At 37.7% G+C, this 23485-nt stretch overlaps 5 protein-coding genes, 1 long non-coding RNA gene and 1 other non-coding gene across 10 annotated transcripts; 4 read left to right on the forward strand and 3 right to left on the reverse strand.

Annotated features, from left to right (window-relative positions):
• Nucleotides 1–99: 99 nt before the first annotated feature.
• LOC106379076 lies at nucleotides 100–3967 on the reverse strand. Of its 2 annotated transcripts, none has more exons than XM_013819097.3 (18): nucleotides 3806–3967; nucleotides 3624–3726; nucleotides 3481–3534; nucleotides 3348–3385; nucleotides 3227–3260; nucleotides 3026–3113; nucleotides 2738–2835; nucleotides 2585–2659; nucleotides 2153–2244; nucleotides 1924–2053; nucleotides 1735–1824; nucleotides 1548–1613; nucleotides 1358–1449; nucleotides 1190–1255; nucleotides 1021–1084; nucleotides 834–922; nucleotides 629–755; nucleotides 100–425 (listed from the first exon to the last, which is right to left on the reverse strand). In XM_013819097.3, exons 1-18 carry the CDS (start codon nucleotides 3862–3864, stop codon nucleotides 354–356), a joined length of 1437 nt encoding a protein of 478 aa, XP_013674551.1. In that variant the 5' UTR covers nucleotides 3865–3967; the 3' UTR covers nucleotides 100–353. The 2 variants fall into 2 exon arrangements, with proteins under 2 accessions (XP_013674551.1, XP_022553644.1); XM_022697923.2 differs by having other exon boundaries at nucleotides 3624–3723; nucleotides 3806–3944.
• A 440-nt stretch (nucleotides 3968–4407) lies between these two features.
• On the reverse strand, nucleotides 4408–6788 carry LOC106379084. Of its 2 annotated transcripts, none has more exons than XM_048751941.1 (6): nucleotides 6140–6788; nucleotides 5671–5889; nucleotides 5475–5579; nucleotides 5252–5371; nucleotides 5077–5163; nucleotides 4408–4965 (listed from the first exon to the last, which is right to left on the reverse strand). In XM_048751941.1, exons 1-6 carry the CDS (start codon nucleotides 6503–6505, stop codon nucleotides 4534–4536), a joined length of 1329 nt encoding a protein of 442 aa, XP_048607898.1. In that variant the 5' UTR covers nucleotides 6506–6788; the 3' UTR covers nucleotides 4408–4533. The 2 variants fall into 2 exon arrangements, with proteins under 2 accessions (XP_048607898.1, XP_013674556.2); XM_013819102.3 differs by having other exon boundaries at nucleotides 4408–4974; nucleotides 6140–6786.
• A 95-nt stretch (nucleotides 6789–6883) lies between these two features.
• Nucleotides 6884–9942, forward strand: LOC111204271. The gene is made up of 3 exons (XR_002656655.2): nucleotides 6884–9123; nucleotides 9422–9503; nucleotides 9690–9942. It is a non-coding gene; the product is annotated as an uncharacterized LOC111204271 (long non-coding RNA).
• On the forward strand, nucleotides 8218–8289 carry TRNAT-UGU. Its single transcript has one exon. It is a non-coding gene; the product is annotated as a tRNA-Thr (tRNA).
• Nucleotides 9943–11877: 1935 nt separating the features above from the next.
• On the forward strand, nucleotides 11878–16300 carry LOC106454693. The gene is made up of 12 exons (XM_013896811.3): nucleotides 11878–12735; nucleotides 12850–13052; nucleotides 13278–13475; nucleotides 13557–13628; nucleotides 13699–13794; nucleotides 13882–13961; nucleotides 14044–14119; nucleotides 14204–14414; nucleotides 14504–14703; nucleotides 14779–14884; nucleotides 15037–15126; nucleotides 15405–16300. Exons 1-12 carry the CDS (start codon nucleotides 12234–12236, stop codon nucleotides 16142–16144), a joined length of 2574 nt encoding a protein of 857 aa, XP_013752265.1. The 5' UTR covers nucleotides 11878–12233; the 3' UTR covers nucleotides 16145–16300.
• A 714-nt stretch (nucleotides 16301–17014) lies between these two features.
• On the forward strand, nucleotides 17015–20355 carry LOC106454704 (FT-interacting protein 3). Of its 2 annotated transcripts, none has more exons than XM_022698602.2 (2): nucleotides 17015–17198; nucleotides 17853–20355. In XM_022698602.2, the coding sequence occupies exon 2, from the start codon at nucleotides 17930–17932 to the stop codon at nucleotides 20237–20239; it is 2310 nt and encodes a 769-aa protein (XP_022554323.1). In that variant the 5' UTR covers nucleotides 17015–17198; nucleotides 17853–17929; the 3' UTR covers nucleotides 20240–20355. The 2 variants fall into 2 exon arrangements, with proteins under 2 accessions (XP_022554323.1, XP_022554325.1); XM_022698604.2 differs by having other exon boundaries at nucleotides 17856–20355.
• On the reverse strand, nucleotides 20270–23177 carry LOC106454713 (CCR4-NOT transcription complex subunit 9). Its single transcript, XM_048751942.1, has 9 exons — nucleotides 22944–23177; nucleotides 22325–22396; nucleotides 22158–22247; nucleotides 22012–22054; nucleotides 21599–21705; nucleotides 21263–21358; nucleotides 20904–21094; nucleotides 20743–20812; nucleotides 20270–20604 (listed from the first exon to the last, which is right to left on the reverse strand). The coding sequence occupies exons 1-9, from the start codon at nucleotides 23082–23084 to the stop codon at nucleotides 20509–20511; spliced, it is 906 nt and encodes a 301-aa protein (XP_048607899.1). The 5' UTR covers nucleotides 23085–23177; the 3' UTR covers nucleotides 20270–20508.
• Between the last annotated feature and the right edge of the window lie 308 nt (nucleotides 23178–23485).

Below are 23485 nucleotides of genomic sequence, written 5' to 3' on the forward strand. Positions count from 1 at the left end.
CTGTGGGATTGATCATTTCTTAAGATTTGTTTTTTCCAATAATGTTGTAAAGTCAACGAGAAAATGGCAAGACACATAAGAGAAAAGTGTTGAACTGTTCATAATATAATGATGATAAAATCATTGTTAAATAAAATGTATGTTTGTTGGTTGTGTTCTACGATCGATCAGCTTTGAGCCTATTGTTTCTGTTGCTTATAAATCTTGTTATTAATACACAACACGAACTTTAGCATTTAAGAGCATTTCCATGAGTATCCTGTCCTCATTTTGGAACCCATTTAAGCAGAACTTATAATCTCGTGAATGTTACAAACTTACAACGCCTAGAAGCCTACTCCAGCTAGTAGATGCTACAGTTCACCTTCTACAGTTTCTGATGTTGATGAGCAATGTCTCTGCGCGATCAATAGCAGCGACGATTTCTGCAGAATCATCAATTTTTTTATTCAGAAATCCACTTATCATTTATTAACACCTTTCAGATATAATGCACAATGCCAGTTAGACCTTTCTACGACTCACAAAACAAGTCCATTTGCTTCACTGGTTCATTTTCTTAGCCCAACACTAATCCAAAATCATGGTCTCCATGAAAGACTAAGACTGAAGCAATTTTAATTAATACCTGAGTTCCAGCTACGATCATGCTGTTGAGAGGATGCGCAGCACAACCCGTGACAGATTCAGACAGTGAAACAAACTTGTTACTGTGATTACACTTGTCTCTCTTCTCGTCTCTCTGCGAATCCTCACTGCAACAAGATAGGAATGTATCCCATTAAGTTTAGATACAACATCACACATATGGGGAGTTTCCAAGAAATCCTTACTCGTAGTCAACGTGACAAGGGGACCTAGAGCTTGGATGAAAATCAAGAAAATGAATCCCTTTCTCGCTCATGGACCCAGCCACATAAATCTGGAATAAGAAACACGTAACTTTGTAAGCAAAAGCCAGATAAGGTCATAAAATATGAAGTTATGACAGTAAACGGTAGTACAAAGTGCAAAGCTTACAGATGATGTTGGCAGCCATGTTGGTTTCCGCAAGATCAAATCAGCTGAACTGTTGGAACCATCCCTAGTGAAACAAAAATTCAATATTACCAATCAAATATTCAAATCAGTTTAATCGCTTCTTGTTACAAGTTAAGCTGCAAGTTCCTGAGTTTGCTTATTAACTTACAACCAAGCTGGAGGAGGGCAATGTACATGAGTAACTTCAGATTTATAAATGTCAAGAACACCGGACCTGCAATGGAGAAATCACATCAGAAAAAAAAAAAGATATAAAAATGAAAACAGCGTTTTGTTTACCGAGGCGAAATGAGTTGTTGATGAGAGAGTGACGTACCAACCATCGTCAAGGTGAAATGCCAGTTGATGAGGAGCAGATGGGTTTACATTGATGGAATGGATTTCCTTGGGGACGATTTCTGACTGTGCCTGCAAACGGATTCAAATTCTTACAAGAAAATACCAAAGAAGCCTCAAACGTCGCTGGAATGATGGCACAAGAGAGAGATGCAAAACAAAGAACTTACCTTAAGAGATGCAATCTTCTGTAGCATCGGTGCAAGATGTAAAGATGCTAAAGGCAAGTGGCTCATCTGAACGTGACACCAATATCAGAACGAGATGATAAAATACATTTTTAGCAGAACCACGAGAATAAAGGTATCATTCATGCAGAGTTTGTTACAGATAAATTATATCCCGTGGAAGACTTACATCTTTGCGGCTCTGAAAAGCAGTAGAGTTTGTTCCTCCACGAAGGTCCCAAATATGAATGATTCCTTCTTTACCAGCTCCAAAAATAGTCTACATGGCAAATGAAAGAAACATAGTCACTAGGACGAAACAAAACTTTGGGGCCTAACTAAATCTGATACCAAAAGCTTACTGCGGTTTTATGATTACCTGATTATCAACGTGTATCTGAATACTCTTGAGCGAATCATATCTGTTTGTTGAAAGTTCAATGCATGGAGACACGCCTGCTCTTCTATCCCACACATGAACTGTACCAAGCGTATCTGGAGAAAATATTCTGCATAATGAACAACAAGTTAAGAAAAAAATGATGAAGAAAGAAGCTAAAACAGACGCTATAATAGTTTTGCATCCAGAGATGAGCCATTGTACAAACCTTGAATCTCCATTGCTAGTAATTGCAACATCAGATAAACCACTAGAAGTTTTGCGGCCAATAATCGAGAGCTTCTGTCTAGTTTGTAATTCCTGAATCAAATTTAGAAACATAACTCAAATATGTGTGGAAGGATATGAATATTTAACAGAAGTAGCCTACGTAGAACAGACTAAGACTTGATGAACCATGGCCATGTGTACTTTCCATAAAAAAAAATTCCTGGATCTTATAATCGTGATGGGAATCATCAGACATTATTTCCTATATTCGCTATTTTCTTGAAACCATACTGGAAAAGGAAATTTTGCTATGCCTAAGAAAGAAAAAACAGAGATACGTATGCCTAATTCGTGATGACGTTGTCTCAGGAGTTGTAACAATGTATAGCTAAATCCATGCAATCTCAAAATCAGATGTTTCAAAGCATACCTCAGTTGGTTTGGGAGACATGTAACTGATGTCGAAGATAGAGACTTTATCACGTTTCCTCGATGTGCAAGCTACCTAAATAGGAATTATAATTGCTCACTAAAACATGTTTTAGAATGATGTTTGTGAGAAGGAATTGTTAGAAGTCCATACCTCATTCTGGTTTGTGGGATTCCATCTAGCCACATTGAATTCCCTACCCGGAGGGAAAGACAAATGAACAACATGCTTACTCTCATCTTCCACAGAACCTGTTAATGACAATGACTCAGCAAAATTAGCTCAGGATTTAAAATATGTGATGATGTACAAAGGTACAGACACTTGAATAAGAAGCATAATATAAGGAAACAAATAATAGCTTAACTAAAAATTGGAAACCGTTTTCGAATGAAGACAAAATTTTCGAATGAAGAGCAGTGTTTGAAGAATCATAATCACCTGGGGGAAGCTTACTGTGGCAATATAGAGAGTCAAAATCATGGACGGTCAAGCATCCTGATCTTGTAACAGAGACTATATATATTCCCTGAAAAACAATACCTTTTACCTTTACAAACGGAAACAAGAGAAACCAAAGAAGTATACAAACACAAGGACTTGACACAAGACACAAAAGTTAATTGGTGGAGAGAGGTAAACCTGGCTGTCAAACTCAAGCCCAGCAACGCCTCCCCTGGAAGTGATTCAATTTTACAAAATCACTCAGTTAAAAAAAAAAATCAAAATTGTAAAATATTAGAAACAAAAGAGAGAGACTAACGTTGAGGAGGAATCTATGCCGTGTAGGATCTCGCTAATCTGAAAATTTACAAAAAATTTAGCTCTCGGTCAAAAAACACACTGAGAGGGAAAAAAAAAAAAAAAAAAAAACTTAAATACAAAATCGTACGTACATGGGTATGACACGGTCCCTCGTTCAGGTGATAAAGGTGTGGAAATTTCCCAATCTTCTCCACCACACAAAAACACAAAATCGAATTAGCCTTTTTAAAAACTGTAAATTCAAATGAGAGATGGAGAGAGAGAGAGAGTAGACCTCGGAGTAGGAATGAGCAAGGAGAGTGTACAATTCGTGTCGGTAGTGTGATTCCAATCGTCCGTTCAATTCGATTAGAGATCGCTTCCATGGTCGCCGCCTTCTAAGGATCGATCAATCAATCACCATAAGAAGATGACGGATGAAGAAAGAAGAAGCCCAAGTAGATCAGATCGAATTACCTTTTTACAGTTGTGGGTTTTGGCGGCGACGGCTCTCTCGGAACCAAGAATTTCTCCATTGCTTCGTTGATGAATTGGGATTGTCCTTAATTTTCCCGCCTTTTCCCTGAGAAGCGGATTCCCCCCCAGATTTAAAGTTGGATGTTCGCACCCGCCCCGCATTTATCAAGTGGGCCTAGTGGGCCACGTATAATAAAAACGGACCCTGTTAAATTATATAATGATACAAGTGCAACATAAGTTTTAAATGGTAAGTTAATTGCATAGAATAAAATATAAGATTTTTTTTTCCCTGTAGAGTTTCTCACTTTATCTAATTGGTAAATAAAATATACAAGGTAGTTACTAGTAAGTAATTTCATTATTTCAATATAAATATATTTTCAAGTAAGTAATTTCAACATAAAAAAAAATCGACTCTCTAATCGTTGGACATGTTGTGATGTGTTTGTTTTTTCAGTGTTCTCACCCAAATTCAAATCAGGTAGATGACATCATGTTTCTTTTTCTTGGAGTGATTGAGCAGAAACTCTGATGTTTTTCATAACCTCTTGAAGAATTTATTTTCAAACTCAATGAGCCCAATTCAAAACTCAGTTTTGAGAGAGTTACTGATAATGAAGTCATCATCCTGAAAATAAATAATTATGGAATATATCATACATTTAGCTACATACATAACATGTTCTTTTCTCTCTCGGAAATGGCAAATGATACTACCAAATTTACTAAACCCATCTCTTACTTGAACCAAAGGAAGCTCTTGGGACAACCTGAACTGGCCTTCTATGTTTCTTTGAATCACCACTAGAAGAAGAAGCCCGTCTCACACTTGGAGAAGAATAAGAAACTGAAACAGGCTTCTGAATAGGCGATGGACTAACTACTGAAGGCGGCTCCACAGCTTTCACAAGTGAGACCAATGATTTATCTGGCGCTGACTTTTGGGATTGTCCCAAAGCTGAGGGCTTTTCCTTGATGGAATCAACTGGAACATCCTCCAACACAGTTCTTCGAGGTGTGTTTGCAGGAGTTTCCGAATCAGAGGCTGAAGAAGCTGTGGAAACATCCATATCATAAAGAAGATTGTCCAGTCTCATTGGGAATTCACGGGTGCTCGGGATTGCAGCTGAACAAGACCACCTCCGTGGCCTAGTGAGCTGTGAAACCTACACATTTGACAATGAATGGACGGTAATATCTTTAATGCTGAAGTTGTTACAAGGAACACTTTAGAATGAAAGATTGAAACTTTTAAGTCAGTTTCTCACCTTTTCTTCTAACACTAGTACGTCCCTCTTGAGCTTCTTGATAATTGTCTTCTTCCTGCGAATAATCTCTTCAAGCTCTGTTTCTCGCTGTTATAGAGATAACATAAACATGTTTATCCATGTCATAAGGAGAAAAAACAAAGGGCCTTTTGGAAAGAAAGAAAAAAGGTCTTACTTTTGAACCAGCTTTGTTGGTTAACTGAAGAAATGAAGTTAGGTCCTTTATCGTTTCATCTTTCTCTTGACACTCCTTTCTGAGAGAAAGCATGTCTTGGTCGAGTGAAAGATTATCAAACTGCAATAAACATTTCAAACAAATGATCTTCATTTGCAACAACAAAAAAAAAAAAAAAAAAAAAAAAGATCCACCACAAAGATTGATTCAGCAAGTCACATACATGCATTTCTGCAGCAGTAGTGTCACTAGAACACCAATCTGACAAGTAAGACATACGCCTCTCCTCTGGCTCAGCGTCAATCACCATACCTGCGGGAGCTTTATCCTAAACAGCAAAAACAATAAAGTCATACATAGATAGCTCAGTGACTTCCATTGAAACGCAAGAGTATACACACACACACACACACACACACCTGAAGAGAAGGTGAGGAGTGATGATGTTGATCACATAGCCAGCAACCACACTCTACAATTTTTTTAACATTCTCAGATCCAAACTTCTCTCTGAAAGCTGACTGTAAATCATCATCAAGATCTACCACCTTGGATCCATTCCCAGACTGATCCTTGGTATGATTTAGCTGTTTACACAAAGCATCAAGCTTCTGTTGCATGCCTGAAAGAAGCTGGTCCTGAAACAAATCCACACCATTTGTTACGGTAAGAGTCTCTCTCCTAAGAGTTTAACTGAGATCTAATTAATGAGATCTCTCATGAGTTAAAAACATTGAGATCTAAACAGATGAACACGAGATTTGTGTAACGGAAACACTTATGAAGGCAAATTCAAAAACAAATAACGTAAAATTAAAAAAAAAAAATTCATGATCCGAGATTAACGCTCTATTTTAACTGAGAGATATAAAAAGAAGGATTACGAACCCTGAGATCAACCGAGTTCTGGAGCTGAGCAATCACACCGTTCTTCTTCGACTCGGCGGCGGCCACGCCGATAACCGCCACAATCAGGAACCTCTGGTACGGTGTAAAGAGCTCCCACGCGAGAGCTTCCTCTCGGCTCAGTCCACCGCCGCCGATGGATCGCGCCGAGCTGGCTTCATCGAGCAAACCCTGAAGAGATAGGTAAGCTAGGGGCGGAGACGATTGGAGTGGGCGCGTACGACGAGTGACGTGGCGTGAGAGGAGGAGACGAGCAGGAGGAGGCGGAGTGAGAGATGAGAAGGATGCGAGATGAACCGAAGCGGGCGGGATTGGGTAGGATCCAGGATCCGAATCGGATTCATCCATGGGATCGAGGTTGGTTACAGAGAACGTTTCGTCAAAGACGTTTTGGACTTTTTTGTGATTGATTTCAAAATTGGGAATTTTCCCTCCTTAGGGATTTACAGAAGGCGAAGAGACTGAAAGGGGTTAACGTTGGGCTTGACCAATCATCACTCATGGGCTTGTTCATGCATATGATTCAAGGGACTTGTAACATATACAAAGGTATACAAAAAAATGATCTAAATGTTAAACATTCATCTCTTTGATCCGTCACGGCACACATTGATATTTCGAAAGTTAAATGTTAAAAATAATAATTAAAAAAAGTAACTCGTGTATGATGATGTACGATGTATCATTTGCATACTCTAAAAAGCTAGAGACGTTGGGGTTGTTAACATTGACGTGTAGATAGTGCTCTTTTCTTGAAGCAACAAAAAAACTAAACCGTCATCAGTAATTTACCTTTAATTTTTAACCATTGGCTTTTCCAGCAAAAATAGTTGTAAAATTAAGAGCAACAACCATAAAAAAAAAATTAAGAAAATAAGTAACCATATGAGACTAATGGTTAGAATATAGCAAAAAACTAAACTGTCATCAGTGATTTACCTTTAACTTTTAACCATTGGCTTTCCCAGCAAAAATAGTTAGAAAATTAGGAGCAACAACCATAAAAAAAATAAGAAAGTAAGTAACCATACGAGACTAATGGTTAGACTATAGCACATATAACATGTATTAATTTTATTAATGCCCCTAAAAATTCACACACACATATTTCTATTTTTTTTTGGAAGAATTTCTAAAACGACGAATCGAAAGAGACAAAAAAATAATGAAAATGCAAGAATATTTTGTTTTTTTGGTAAAAAAGAATATTTTGTTTCATACTACATATCTAATAAATATAGTATAATATAATTAATATATGTATTTGTCACACGTTCACATGCTGAAAATGAGAAAATGGTTCATATTTGTGTTAAAATGTCACATCGAAAATTCTACTTTATTACATGGTTATTCACTTAATATTTTTCTCAATGTGGACATTTCTACCAATTAACCCAAGATAGTTCTAACTTTACGGATATATAATTCTTTGTCAAGATAAAGTGTTTTAATAATTTCTGGAGTTGTCCAAACAGAAAAAAAAAATTAAAGTTTTCTTGGTCATATCTATGCTCGTTTTAAGGGTTATCAGTATTGTAATGGGTTTGTTCGTAATCAAATTAATGGCTTGCCATTTGCAATATGTATATCTTTTATTTTGAATATCTCGTTCATGCTAAGCGTTTATCTTTGAATATTTGAAAAAACTTGAAAGGTTTTTTATTTTGCCAAAAAAAAACTTGAAAGGTTGCTGTATTTTATCACCCTTAATATTCATTCAGTTTATATGTTTTTTCTTAAAACAAATTGACATCTATCTTTTCATGAGAAATTCTCATTTTTATAATCCGACTGTTCATGTGGCAAAGAATTATATATCCGTAAAGTTAGAACTATAATCTAACTTGTGTTAGGGTTTAAAAACCCATGTTTTATCATTTTATGCTAACACTAATTCACCTTAGCCAACTTCCAGAATATTCACAAATTTATATGTATATGGATATATTATATTATATTAATTTATTTATAATACGACTGGAAAGATACTCATAAAGGCCAACACTCTTAATGAATAAATTTGTATAAATATTTGTAACAAGCAAAGTTATCAAATGGCCCGTACAGCTCAGTGGTAGAGCGTCAGTCTTGTAAACTGAAGGTCCGTAGTTAGATCCTTCGTGTGGACACTTTTTAAAAAGCGTTATTACTATTTTACGACTCTTGTTTGTCACAAAAACAGAGTACTGAACGCATAAGGATCCAGAAGCTTGAGCCATATTGTTCAAGAATAACTCGTTAATTTTGGGTAGAGCGCCAGTCTTGTAAACGTGTATGATGTATGATGTAATATGTATCATTTGCATACTCGAAAAAGCTAGAGACGTTGGGGTTGTTAACATTGACGTGTATATAATGCTCTTTTCTTGAAGCAACAAAAAACTAAACCGTCATCGGTGATTTACCTTAACTTTTAACCTTTGGCTTTCCCAACAAAGATTGACAACCTGATCCAATCACTGACGGCATCGAATACATTGAGCCCAGATGAAAATAACAAATATTGTTGGAATGTCCATAAGATTTCTCTTCTCAATTGACAAAATGACGAGTACATCTAACTAACCAGCCATCACTCTCCACAAGTACTACACAACAAGTCATTTCAGTGTATATCTTTTGGAGCATTTATTTATATCTAATACTCACGATTCTTTAGATCTACATACATGGAGTACATAACAATGCAAGTTTTATTCTTTTCAATAACATGCATTAACACAAACCACATGTCTTCTTCTCTTGAAACATATTTCAAAGTTGATTTGAGTAAAGATGCTTATGATTTATATTAGTAATTTTATCTTCACGTGTTTTTCTTCTTTTCAAAACGGGCTTCTTTGACATAGATTTGTTATTGTTTGCATGACATCCCGTTATATGTATCTCTCTCTAGGACTTGATAGAACGTCGGACACGTTACGCGTTGTAATCATCGAGGCAGCCTTCACAGGCCAGACTATGTATGTACAAGAGATATGTATTCCCTTTTTTATTTTTTAAAGAGATATGTATTCCTAAGAAGTAAAAAAAATCATTTGCTACTTGCATATTAGTATATATTTTTTGATTTTAAAACAAGAAAAGCTTTAAGTCACACAACAAATAAAGTGTAGCAAAAAAAAAATCGGCATCGTTGGGATCCATAGAATCGGTCGCTAAAAATTCTTCGGTTAAGTTAAAAAAGAAAGAGTTGATTACATAATAGAACACTTTTTCTTTTTCTCTTGCATTGAAAGACACTTTTTACATGGGAGACAGATTCTGGTGGGACCAACCTATTCTTTGGACAATAATACTCTGAAAGGGAAGAACGGGCGGTGAGGAATCAGTTGTTTTTCAAGTGAGTTTTTTTTCTTCTTTTCTTTGATCAATCTTTGAGGCATTTAAGTTTGTAGGTTTATAAATAAAAATATATTATTTATTACATTAAATTATATTTTTTCCTTTATATTTCAACATCCACTTTTGATATATTTTAAAATATTTTAATATTTATATAAAAATGTGTGGATGTGGACGATGGAAGTGTGGACGTAAAACATGTGGACATGGATGAAAAATATGCGAAAGAAAAAGACATGGACATGTTCTTGTGACTATGTGGATGGATGGTTGTGGACGGTTATTTGTGAACGAGTAGGCATAGACATAGATGATAGTGTGAACGCATAAGATGTAAACATGGATGAAAAATGTTAGAAAGAAAAATACATAAACTTGTTCATGTGGCTATGTGGGTGGATGTTTGCAGACGGCTAATGAAAATAATCAATAAAAAATCCAGTCAATCCTACAATTGTACGAGAGGTAAAGAGCTTCTATCATGCTCAACTTCATCAGAATCGAATCGGGAGCAGGAAGCTATTAAGTTTGACACATACCATCACCAGCAATTGTCAACAACATAGATAACTAAAGATAACCAAAGTCTAAAACTTTAGAGTAAATTCCTATTAACTATAGATAACCAAAGTGTGAGACTTTGACTAAATTTTTTTCACAACTTGGAGATCTTATAAAATGCAGTGCAACAACATGAATTTTGGAAATGGCCATCAACTATAGATTACTAATGTCCGGAGCTTTGACTAATAATATAACAACTTGGAGATGTTATAAAATGCAGAGTAACAACATGACATCTAGAAAAGTCTAGTAACTATGGATTACCAAAGTCTAAGACTTTACACCAGATAGTTCCTGATACAGAGCTCTATTATTTTGACCATGAAACCAATCACAAGAGCTCAATGTGATTTGATTTCTACATGAAGTACAAGTGACTTGCAAACATAGTAATAAAAAGGATGTTTTCAGATTATCATAGACAAAGATGTGTACTTCAAAATGTAAATTATAAACCCTAAAGAATCCAATTCGATCAGATCCAAATCAGAACTTACCTGCTGGTCGAAACAGATGCCGAGAACCTTCTTCTTCTTCATATCATCAAGTTTCTGACAAAGTGAGCAAGCTTGAAGATCCAAATCAGTGTCTGCGAAGACATCATGTGGGCTACCACTAATAACGAAACCACTTGTCGAGATCTTTTTCATCGGTCGATGACTCTGAAGCGATCCAATTGATGGCCGTCGTCGCCAAAGTGGAGACAAAGACATTGAAGTAGCTACCGTAAGCCACGAACTCGGAGTCGCAGTGGCGAGAAACAGGGCGAACCTCTTCTTCTTTTACTGCTCCACCATGTTTGATTCTCGGAGATAATTGAAAAAGAAATCAAATTTGACAATTGTGAACTCTCTCACTCTCTTAGCAAAGCTCTCATCACCTCAACATCAGAACTGATATAACCCTAATCTCGACGAGTGCCACACACCAGAAGAAACCCATTTTTATCTCCCATCCGATAACAACTTTGCTTCCCCAGCCTTCTCTTCCTTTCCTGTTTCTGATCTTTAGCTCTTAATATCCAAAATCAGATCTTTGTCGTTCCATTCTTCAGACAATTCTAGCTGAAATAAGTGAATTCTATTTCTGAGTTTTATTGAAAAACACCCTTTTTTTAGCTCTTATTATCTGATTTGAGATTGTTTGAGAGAAGAGATAAGAAAGACGGAGATGAGTTTGATTTCCAATCCAGAAAATGATATATTTTACATTTTGTTAAAACAAAAACATAAAAAGAGAATAAATATCTAGTTACTAAGATGAAGGGTATAAGAGACAAAGCACATGTAAAATGTGTGTCTTAGGCAAGAAGTGCCTTCTAGTATAATTGTAAAGTGAAAATGTGTTCTAAGATGTAATTTTTTCAAAAAGAAAAATAACTTGTGGCAAAAAGAAAAAAAGAACCTATTACTGTTAGAAATGAGTCACGTGTCACCCTATTCCAGTTACTTAAATACTATTGTTATATAAATCCAGCTGTCAAACAAATTAGTATATTAATTCGTGAACCTAGTATGTTAGTTTTCTTCAAAATTAAACAGTGTTAAATAAGTTTGAATAATACATCTCTACAGAATATTAAAAAGCTTTAGAATCTTAGTTATTTTTTCAGACAGTTAAACACAACAAAAGCATACATTTTCAAGTCAACATTTATTAATAGTATACAGTTTTTAAAATATATTTATTAATTATATACAGTTTTGGACATGGTGTTCCTTTTGTTTAGTGGTCCATTATTCTTCAACATCTCGAGAAAAACCAGAAACATCCCACTGATCTCTCATCGAAACAGAAACATTTCTTCCCTTTTACAGAGTCAAAATACAAACACACAAGGCAACGTAAGCGACAAAGCATCCGTGACCTCCTCCTCGATTCCTTTTATTGTTTTTTCTCGGAATTGTTATCCACATTACCCTCTTTTTTCTCCTTCACGTGATCATATTACATCTTTTGTTCTGTTTTCTTTTGTGGCAGACATTGCTTAAATCTTCAAAACTCTATTTGCTTTCTTACACTTTATATATATCCACTCTCATTACTCTCTTCTTCCAACTCTCTCTAACTGTTAATGTGTGTTTGAGTCTTTTCTTTCTCATTCTTGGAATCTGAATTTGTCATTCTTGGTTTTTGAGTTTGGTCTTTCTTTAAGACAAAAGAGATGAAGTCTAGTCTCACCATAACGATTGCTTTATTATTACTATACATAATCTCTGTTCTTTGTTTAGCAAAAGAGTGCACAAACACTCCTTCACAGCTCTCCTCACACACTTTCCGCAACGCGCTTCTCCAATCAAAGAACGAATCTCTAAAGACAGAGATGTTCTCTCATTACCATCTAACACCAACTGACGACACAGCTTGGTCTACTTTACTACCAAGAAAGATGTTGAGGGAAGAGGAAGATGAATACGGTTGGACTATGATGTACAGGAAAATCAAGAACTCGGATAACTTCCTCAAGGAAGTTTCTTTGCACGACGTTAGGCTGGACCCAAACACCTTCCACTGGGGAGCTCAGCAGACAAATCTCGAGTATCTGTTGATGTTGGATGTTGATAGTTTGGCCTGGAGCTTCCGTAAAGCAGCTGGTCTTGACGCTCCAGGAAGTTACTATGGAGGATGGGAGAGACCAGATAGTGAACTCCGTGGCCATTTCGTCGGTATAGAGCTACCTCACTTCCTCAATTTAGATACAGTTTCTTTAGTACAAGTTGTTCCTAGTATGCAAGAAAATAAGTTTATAGATTTGATGTCTGATTTTTTTTGTTTTGAAGGTCACTATCTGAGTGCAACAGCTTACATGTGGGCAAGTACTCATAACAACACTCTCAAGGAGAAGATGTCAGCTCTTGTCTCAGCTTTATCTACTTGCCAACAGAAACTTGGCACTGGTTATCTTTCTGCTTTCCCTTCCAGCTTTTTCGACCGGTTTGAAGCTATAACTCCTGTATGGGCTCCATACTACACCATTCACAAGGTGAATACTCATAACCTCCGATATAGATTGTAGATTAGACCAGAGGTCGTTAGCTCAACTGGAAATGACCCTTGGCCATTGTGTCAGAGGTCCCTAGTTCGAGTGACCAATAGGACGAAACTAATATTACATGTTCTGGTTTATTCAAAAAGAAAAAAGATTGTAGATTAGTATGCTTGTCAGCTTGTGTTTATACTGAAAGGTTTCAACTCTATGTCTTAATAGATTTTAGCTGGTCTAGTGGATCAATACAAGTTAGCTGGGAACACTCAAGCTCTGAAAATGGCAACATGGATGGGTGATTACTTCTACGGCCGTGTACGTAATGTGATAAAGACTTACAGTGTTGGAAGACATTGGCAATCACTAAACGAGGAGACTGGTGGCATGAATGATGTTCTCTATCAGATATACAGCATTACTGTGAGTTCAAACATCTTATAAGACTCTTAGATTTCTACATAGCTTTGTGTTCATATCATAGTTTTTTATTGGAATCTGCAGGGAGATTCCAAGTATTTGCTCCTGGCACATCTCTTTGACAAGCCTTGCTTTCTTGGAGTGCTTGCAGTTCAGGTAGTTTGTTTAACTTGATGGTTAGCTTGAATAAGTATGTGAATGGTAACATAACAGAGTTTCTTTTCAGGCTGATGATATAAGTGGATTCCACTCTAACACACATATTCCTATTGTGGTTGGATCTCAACTCCGGTATGAAATCACTGGTGATCCACTCCATAAGGTACTGAGGCATTATCAAAAAAAGTGTGAGACTTAATAAAGATAACATTTGTTTTTTTTTAATTATTATTTAATCTGTATTTTTCAGGAAATCTCAATGTTTTTTATGGATATAGTCAATGCTTCTCACAGCTATGCAACTGGTGGAACATCAGTCAATGAGTTCTGGTACTACTACTAACATTACTTAACTTTAGAGTTTGGTTTGTTTTAATATGACCTTAACATGATCTTGAGATGTTGTTTCCAGGCAAGATCCAAAGAGAATGGCTACTACGTTGCAAACTGAAAACGAGGAGTCATGTACAACTTATAACATGCTCAAGGTATGGTTTTAAAACTTGTTTTTTTTTTTAATGTTTGCTTCTCTTTATTATTTAGCTTAAGGTGGTAAGATATCAATTTTTCAGGTGTCTAGGAATCTGTTCAGGTGGACAAAAGAAGTTAGTTATGCAGACTATTATGAGCGTGCTTTGACAAACGGTGTGCTTGGGATTCAAAGAGGAACTGAGCCTGGACTGATGATATACATGCTCCCATTGGGTAGAGGTGTTTCTAAGGCCGTGACTTATCACGGTTGGGGTACACCTTATGATTCCTTCTGGTGTTGCTATGGCACTGGTAAAACTCTCTTTAACCATTGCTACATCGTTTTAGTTAGAAAAACAGATAAAATTTTGAGTGTTTTGTTTGTTTGTTTGTGTTTACAGGTATTGAATCTTTCTCAAAACTGGGAGACTCTATATATTTTCAAGAAGATGGGGAATCTCCAGCTCTATATGTCATACAGTATATATCAAGCTCACTTGATTGGAAGTCTACTGGTCTTACACTATCTCAGAGAGTTAAACCTGTTGTGTCATCGGATCCTTACATGCGTGTGACATTTACTTTCTCTTCTTCCAAAGGGGTAAGCTTCTGGCAGAAACTCAGATGCAACTGGTTCATGTGAATAGAGAGTCCGATGGATTTGATTTTCTTGCAGGGAATGGGGAAGGAGTCTACATTGAATCTAAGAATACCTATTTGGACTAACTCTGAAAGTGCTAAAGTATCTTTTAATGGACAACCTCTGAAAGTACCAGCTTCAGGTGATTTGAGCATTATGTATTTTTAACATATTTATCTATCATCAGAACCTAATAAAAGCTGAAACTGCTAGACTCCACTGTCCTTTATTTCTATTATAGTCTCTAGAAGGTGAAAATGAGAGATCACATTGGACCTGACTTTTGCTTTGCAGGTAACTTTCTATCAATCAAACAGAACTGGAAATCCGGAGATCAAGTAACCATGGAGCTACCGTTGAGTATCAGAACCGAAGCTATAAAAGGTGTAGTCACCATTCCTCCAACTTAAAATCAATTGGCGATAAATGGACTAGCTGAAATCCCTTATATATTACTAAGTCCCATTTTAAGTTTTCAATGTGTGATCTTTTCTCCAACATAAATCTTTTGAAATCACTGTCCTCACTCTGCCAAATTATAAGTGTATAAAAATAGGATACTAGATATACTGTATCATAGTGTATAAAAATTTGTATACAACTCTGTTCTGACAACAGAAACTTATTTCACCATTTTTTCCTTTTTATGGTGACTACTTCAGATGATCGGCCTGAGTACTCATCACTTCAAGCCATACTATATGGCCCCTACTTGTTAGCTGGACTCACAAGCAGGGACTGGAGCATCACAACTCAACCTAAAGATGGGAAATGGATAAGCTCTATACCTGAAACTCACAACACTCACCTTGTCACGCTCTCGCAACAATCTGGTAACCTATCTTACGTGTTGTCAAATAACAACCAAACCATCACGATGGAAGTATCACCCGAACCAGGGACACAAGCCGCTGTTGCAGCAACTTTCAGGCTCGTGACCGCTGATTCTAAAGGGAAGGTTTCGATTCCAGAGGAACTAATTGGAAGTGTGGTTATGATAGAACCGTTTGATTTCCCTGGGATGCTTGTGGCGCAAGCAACTGACAGTTCCCTTGCGGTTCAAGATTCTTCTTCTACAGACCAAGAAGCCTCGAGCTTTCGGTTAGTAGATGGAGTTGATGGGAATCCAGGAAGCGTTTCTTTGAGGCTAGAGAGCAAGAAGGGTTGTTTTGTGTACAGTGATGAAACCCTAAAGGGGGGAATGAAACTGAGGCTTAAATGTGATTCGGATGTGGCTGATGACAAGTTTAAACAGGCGGCAAGCTTTAGGTTAAGGAAGGGAATGAGTCAATACAATCCGATGAGTTTCGTGATGAGTGGAACACAGAGGAACTTTGTGTTATCACCATTGTTCAGCTTAAGAGATGAAACATACAATGTCTACTTCAGTGTACAAACTTGAAGAAAAAAATATTCAACAAAAAGAAACTCCTTAAGTACATTGGGAGGAAAATAAGAAAAAGTCTTATCAAATAGCTATCAGGGTTGTGTTTAGTCTGTTAGACCATCTGCAACCGTGAATTCGGTAAAGAATCCTTAAAAATTCATTTTTTTATTTTTTTTTATTATTATTTATTTTTCAACAAAAAAAAAAGATAACCAATGGCAAATCGCTACTTAACAGCGGAACCTGCAAACAGTGACAATATTTCTCACGGATTGATCTTTATATAAGGATAAGAAGAGGCTAATCCTTAATATAGTGTGGAACCCATCAAATTTTTTATAATTTTTTACCTAGGTTTTGGAGTTAAAAGGCTCCACTGCAGATTATGCAATTTGATCTACAAATGTATGTTGCAAGTTATTAATAAAAATAGATAAAAGGTTTTATAAATTGGCATGGTAATTTATTGCACATCTTATTGAATGTGAAACATTCTTACGAGAGCAGTGTAGGCTGCAGAAAGCATAGTCCCGTGCAATGAAATAAGCCGTAGACAAGAAAACAAACAAGTTCTCTACAACATTGATTCAACCAAGAGCTTTTGGTCTAGTGGTAATGGAACTCCAGCTGGAGTGCCTGCCCTGGGTTCGAGTCGCCTTGGCCACCTTCCCGCCTATAAACGTGCGTGTCCGGATAGAAGGCCTCGTAGGGATTAGTCTGGGCTTACCGCCTGGGAATCCCACGGTCATCAAAAAAAAAAAAAAAAAAAAATAGGAAAGGCGTGAAAATGGAAGTAGCAAATAGAAAATTAAGAAAAGTGAGAATGGTGAATAAAATAAAAGAAGAGGTCAAAAGGAGTAGGTCCACAAAAAGCAGCAAGATCTTAGCACTCACATGTCCCCATATATTCTATTTTTTTTACTGTACACTCTCTTCTTCATTCACTCTCACTCTGCTTCTCCATCTCAGTTTCAATATCTTCTATTTCTTCTAAACTTTCCATTCAAGAAGGGGAAATTATGCATTTCTGAATTAATCTCTCCGTTTTTCATTAGATCCCTACCCTGAGGTACATTACCTTACCATGTCAACATTTTTGTAAGTTGGTTTTTGTTTGTAGATATTATATTATGTGTAGTTGTATTGCTGTTTTGTTCAGTTGCTCAAGTAACAGCGACAGTGAAGACTAAAGACATGAACACAAAAACATTTCTTGTGGGGTTTACCTATGTCCATTTCTTGTGGGGTTTACCTATGTCCCTCAAAAATTAATTTCTTTTTTTTTGGGTCACATAGTGAATCTTCATATTCACTCTCTTTTAAAAAAAAAAAACTTTCTAGCTTTGCTCGGATCAGATTAAGTGAAAGGAAACAAGGGTCGCTTTTTATGTTATTGAAGAAAAAGCTAAATACAATTTTTTGGGAATATTTATTTGTAGGGAAATGTGTGTCAACTTTTATTGGTCTTGGTAGCTGCTTATTTGGTGAGAAAACTTCAACAAGAGTCCATATAATTAACATATTCTGTTTCTACCTTACTTCATTTTCCATTAACTAATACTTATATTATTCTCAGTAGAGTGTAGATCTCAGACTCCTTTCTAATTAACCTTACCTTGATTCCAGAGATATTTTATGTTACTAATATGTTGTCGCCATATTTGTGAACTGTTAAAATCTCTCTGATCCATTGTTTTTGCCTTCTTATCTTTTGTTTAACCAGAAGGTTTTCTTAAAGATAACAGAACCAAGCAGCTTCCCACTGAAACTGCCTCTCATTAGTTTCAAGATTCAGACAAGATGGAGAAACCAGGGCAAAATATAGACTTTGCACTCAAGGAGACTTCACCAAAGATTGGCGCAGGAGCCGTGACAGGTGATAAACTCTCCTGCACTTATGATTTGGTTGAGCAGATGCATTACCTCTACGTCCGGGTCGTGAAGGCGAAAGAGCTACCAGGAAAAGACGTGACCGGAAGCTGCGACCCTTACGTTGAAGTGAAGCTAGGCAACTACAGAGGAATGACCAAGCATTTTGAGAAGAAGTCGAATCCAGAGTGGAGGCAAGTGTTTGCGTTTTCAAAAGAGAGGATCCAAGCATCAATCCTGGAGGTTATAGTGAAAGACAAAAACGTTATGTTGGATGATTTCATCGGCGGAATCATGTTTGATCTCAACGAGATTCCTAAGCGAGTTCCTCCCGATAGCCCGTTGGCTCCTCAGTGGTACCGCTTGGAGGATCGACATGGGCGTAAGGTTAAAGGAGAGCTTATGTTAGCTGTTTGGATGGGAACACAAGCTGATGAAGCTTTCTCTGACGCTTGGCACTCGGATGCAGCCACGGTTGGACCGGAAGGTGTGACGAATATCCGGTCCAAAGTTTATCTTTCACCAAAGCTTTGGTATGTGAGAGTCAATGTCATCGAGGCTCAAGATTTGATACCTCATGATAAAACTAAGTTTTCTGAGGTTTACGTGAAGGCTATGCTGGGGAACCAGACTCTAAGAACTCGGGTTTCTCAGAACAAAACATTGAATCCTATGTGGAATGAAGATCTGATGTTCGTTGTTGCTGAGCCTTTTGAAGAGCCGTTGATTCTCGCTGTCGAAAACAGAGTTGCACCTAACAATGATGAAACGTTGGGACGGTGTGCGATCCCGTTGCAGAGTGTCCAGAGGAGGTTAGACCACAGGCCGCTTCACTCGAGGTGGTTCAACCTAGAGAAACATATAATGGTGGACGGAGAGAAGAAAGAGATCAAGTTCGCTAGCAGGATTCATCTAAGAATCTTTCTTGAAGGAGGATACCATGTTCTTGACGAATCGACTCACTACAGCAGCGACTTGAGACCAACGGCGAAACAGCTGTGGAAACCGAGCATTGGACTGCTTGAAGTAGGGATCATCAGCGCTCACGGACTGATGCCGATGAAGACTAAAGACGGTAAGGGGACAACAGATGCGTACTGTGTGGCTAAGTACGGGCAAAAATGGATCAGAACAAGAACTATTGTCGATAGTTTGATGCCTAAATGGAACGAGCAGTACACGTGGGAAGTGTTTGATACCTGCACTGTCATAACTTTTGGAGCATTCGACAACGGACACATACCAGGAGGAAGCGGAAAAGATACGAGAATCGGGAAAGTGAGGATCCGTCTCTCAACGCTTGAATCTGACCGCATCTACACACATTCATATCCACTCCTCGTCTTTCATCCTTCAGGGATCAAGAAAACTGGCGAAATACAGTTAGCCGTGCGGTTCACTTGCTTATCTGTCATCAACATGCTTCATATGTATTCTCAGCCGCTGCTACCCAAGATGCATTACATTCACCCGTTATCAGTTCTTCAGCTGGACAGCCTGAGATACCAGGCGATGAACATTGTCTCGGCGAGGCTGAACAGAGCAGAGCCGCCGCTTCGCAAGGAGGTTGTGGAGTACATGCTCGACGTGGACTCGCATATGTGGAGCATGAGGAGGAGTAAAGCTAACTTCTTCAGGATCATGAATGTTCTGAGCGGTCTCGTAGCTGTGACGAAATGGTTTGATCAGATCTGCCACTGGAGAAACCCAATAACCACAGTTCTCATTCACGTTCTATTCATAATCTTAGTTCTCTACCCGGAACTCATCCTCCCGACAGTGTTCTTGTACCTTTTCTTGATCGGGATATGGAACTTCCGGTGGAGACCGAGGCACCCTCCACACATGGACACACGGTTGTCTCACGCAGACGCTGTCCACCCCGACGAGCTAGATGAAGAGTTTGACACTTTCCCGACTTCCAGATCCCCTGCGATAGTACGGATGCGGTATGACCGGCTCAGGAGCATAGGAGGACGTGTTCAGACGGTGATAGGCGATCTAGCTACACAGGGAGAGCGGTTTTTATCGCTGCTGAGCTGGCGAGACCCGAGAGCAACCACGTTGTTTCTATTCTTCTGTCTCATAGCTGCTGTTGTGTTGTATGTTACACCGTTTCAGGTTGTGGCACTACTTACTGGGATCTATCTGCTGAGGCATCCAAGGTTCAGACACAAGCTCCCCTCTGTGCCGCTCAATCTCTTCAGGAGGCTACCTGCAAGATCTGACAGTCTAATATAGACTTCATATTATATTATTATCTACATCTGCTTTCACAAAACTGTTTGTTAACATTTTCATAAACTTGGGTGGTTTAATGCTTTGATTCAGTTTTTTTTTTATTTGATTTTTTAAGATATCAACTGCAAATCCAAATACATATCCAAAAATCCTCAAAATCTTTGGTTATGTGTTGCTTTTCTTCATTTGTAAATTCTGATTCCGCCTAACTTTTTGTCCAGTGAGTAAAAGTTTTTGCGCAGAATATAAACTCGGGGGTTCCATTTACTTCACACACGCATTTGCTCGAACCCTCGAGGTGCTGGATGGCCAACTCTAATGTTGTGGATCAGCTGCTGCAGCCATTGCCTTGCAGATGGATCATCCTGTAAAAAGAAGTAAGAAGATTAGCTATAACAGCCATGTCCCAATTTTACCAAAAGAACTGAGACAAGATAACAACTAAACTGATAGATAATAAATTGTTATTGGTTAATATGCTATCAAAGAGACATAAAACTTACACAGAGACAGCTGCTGAATGAGGGATCCCTTAGAAGATCTGGGAGGCAGTTTCTGAGTGCTTCGCAGGCCCTGAATTTAATCAATAATTGTATCGTGTAAGCAAGCACTAGTGTGTATATATTATGTTTTGAATGAAGGAAAGTAGGGATATATATTGGACTTTTGGTTGTCTGTCAAGCGGAGATAACAGCGTATGATGTGCTTTAACAGTCTAGGAGAAGGTCCTTCTGCAAGTGAAGTAACCATATTCCCCAATACTCGACCCAGAGCAAAGAACCTCTCCGCTGTGGTGCACATGTACTCAAGCCCGACATCGTCCAGCAAAACTTTCTGAACAATGAAGGTAGCAACCTGACATAACGGGCTCAAACCAAATCAATCAGAATCATTAGTTGCGGAAGCAATGGTTATACAAGTTATTTGTATAAAGCAACGATTATGGTAACTGAAACGAAACTTGATAAACATGTGTCAAGCATGTGAATATAAAGATAAACATCCAAGAGTAGACAAACTTACAGTCTTCGATAACTCGCTGCCCATTTCCATTGTCCGGAGGCACAATGGGACAATTTCAGTCTTAAGAAGGAACTTGATTACTTCTGTATCATCAACCTACAAAACCGAATGAACAAAGTTGCAACACCAATATCACAAAAAATACAATGATTAGGTGATGTCTTATTAACAGTATTCACTAAAAGGTCTTCACATGTTAAAATGGTTGTTTCTCAAACTGACAAAAAAAATATATTTACCAGGACAATGTGGTTTACGTAGTTAAACAGTTGCAGGCAAGCAGAAGGAAGGTTCCTGCCTTATGAGAATGAACACAGTTTTTATAACTAGAAATACCTTGACAAGTGCGCCAATAACCCCCAAGCTAGTCAGCCTCAGGTATTCAAAGGGTTTTGACTTGCTTGATGTGTTCAAGAAAGCGTACAGGTACAGTGGCATCTGAGCTGTAATTTGAAAAGCAATGGCCTTAAGCATATTTTAACCAAAAAAATCCTATCTAAAATTGTGTTCAATTAAAAAGAGACCGACAAGGTGGCCATTAAAACCAGTTTTGGTAGGAAAATTTCATCATCAGCTAATGTAATCTAAACATGTAGATCAGTAACAGAGAAACACCGGAAACGTTTTTAAATGAATTGGAAAAATTTGGCGAGTTGAAACACAGGCTTCCAACAAAACAATAAATCTACATATAGTCATACACACCGAGCAGGAAAATATTGTAATTATTTGCGGGGATAGGATTGTACCGTTAAGGAACAACATTCTCGTTTCGGGATGAGAAGCAACACACTGGATGTCAAAAAAAGAAGTGTGGAATCAATAGAAATTAGATTCATCTAAATTAAATGTCATTTCCCAAAACAAAGAGAAAGAGAGCAAGATTTTAACGCACCTGGAGAAGCGCAAGGGCATTGCAGACCCTGTTTGATTGAGCAGAAGTCATATTCGGAGGAGTCAAGAGACGGTAAACTGAGGTGATCTCCTGAAACAGTTGAAAATGAATACATAGAAATGAATCAAGACCCCTGAAGATAGAGGAGACTGTGCCCAATAAAGTACCTGTGTAAGAGCAGCAATGGTTCCAAAAGAATGCCACAGAAGCGGAGCCAGATCTTGAAAGATTTCTCTCCTCTAAAAAAATTGAAAGAAAAGCCCAAAAAAATAAATAAACAGGAGGTCGCATATGTTATATATGTTACTGGTAAACATGAATTTCAATGAAAAGAACATATAGATCAATATACGAAAATTAATATTTATAAGTTCAGCAAACATCAAAACCATTAAACTTCTTATAATCGTATCAGAGTCTCGACGATTATCATACAAATCGTTCACCGCACAAAAGAACATATACATCATCTGCCTAATGAGTTCAGCAAACATCAAAACCATTAAACTTTTCATAATCGTATTAGAGCCTCGACGATTAGCCTAAAAATCTCAAAGCACGTCTTATACAACTCGATTGCGAAAACGAAAAACCTAACGACGATTAAACTTCATAACAAAGCGAGTCCAATTGCATTAGAGTCTCGACGATTATCCCCTACAAATCTGAAAGCACGTCCTACACTCACCGCCACAATTCGATTACGAAAACGAAACAACCTAACGACGATCGAACTTCCTAACCCAAAGCAAGTCCAAATCACGTAGAGAGAAACGACGAAACGACCTTGGAGAGCTCGAGGAGAGCATTCTCCCTGAGGTTGGGATCGCAGATGTCGAGCACCAGCTGCTCCGCCGTCAAAAGCCTGCGATTGTTGCTGGAAGAAGAAGCTCCGGGGGAAGCGAGTGTAGGAGGAAGATTGGCCATAGCTTTCACCGTCTCCACGCGCCGCAACAGAATCGCTTACTGAATATGATAGCGGAGGGGGAACCCTTGTTTATATAGTAGGCCCGGGCGTGTTTGTCACGTGCCTCGCTTGGTCCGTTACGGCTTGTGTTATTTATTTGTTTATTTTTATTTTTATTTGCCGTTACGGCTTTGTTTAAATCTAAACGTTCCCCCGTTTTAAGGATATGTATATTGTGTAGAGAAATATATATGTGATCTTTAGCTTATATATCATTCACATGGAAAACACAATCTTAAAATATTTAGTATAAGCAAAAGGAAAAAGATTTGGAATATTTAAGGGTATAATATGTTTTTGTGTTCCCGCGTTAAATAGACTATTTTAACACTTTTAATTTAAATTGTCAAATAGATTCAGC

The sequence above is a fragment of the Brassica napus genome, chromosome C3 (assembly GCF_020379485.1).
Source record: "Brassica napus cultivar Da-Ae chromosome C3, Da-Ae, whole genome shotgun sequence".
Classification (NCBI taxonomy): domain Eukaryota; kingdom Viridiplantae; phylum Streptophyta; class Magnoliopsida; order Brassicales; family Brassicaceae; genus Brassica; species Brassica napus.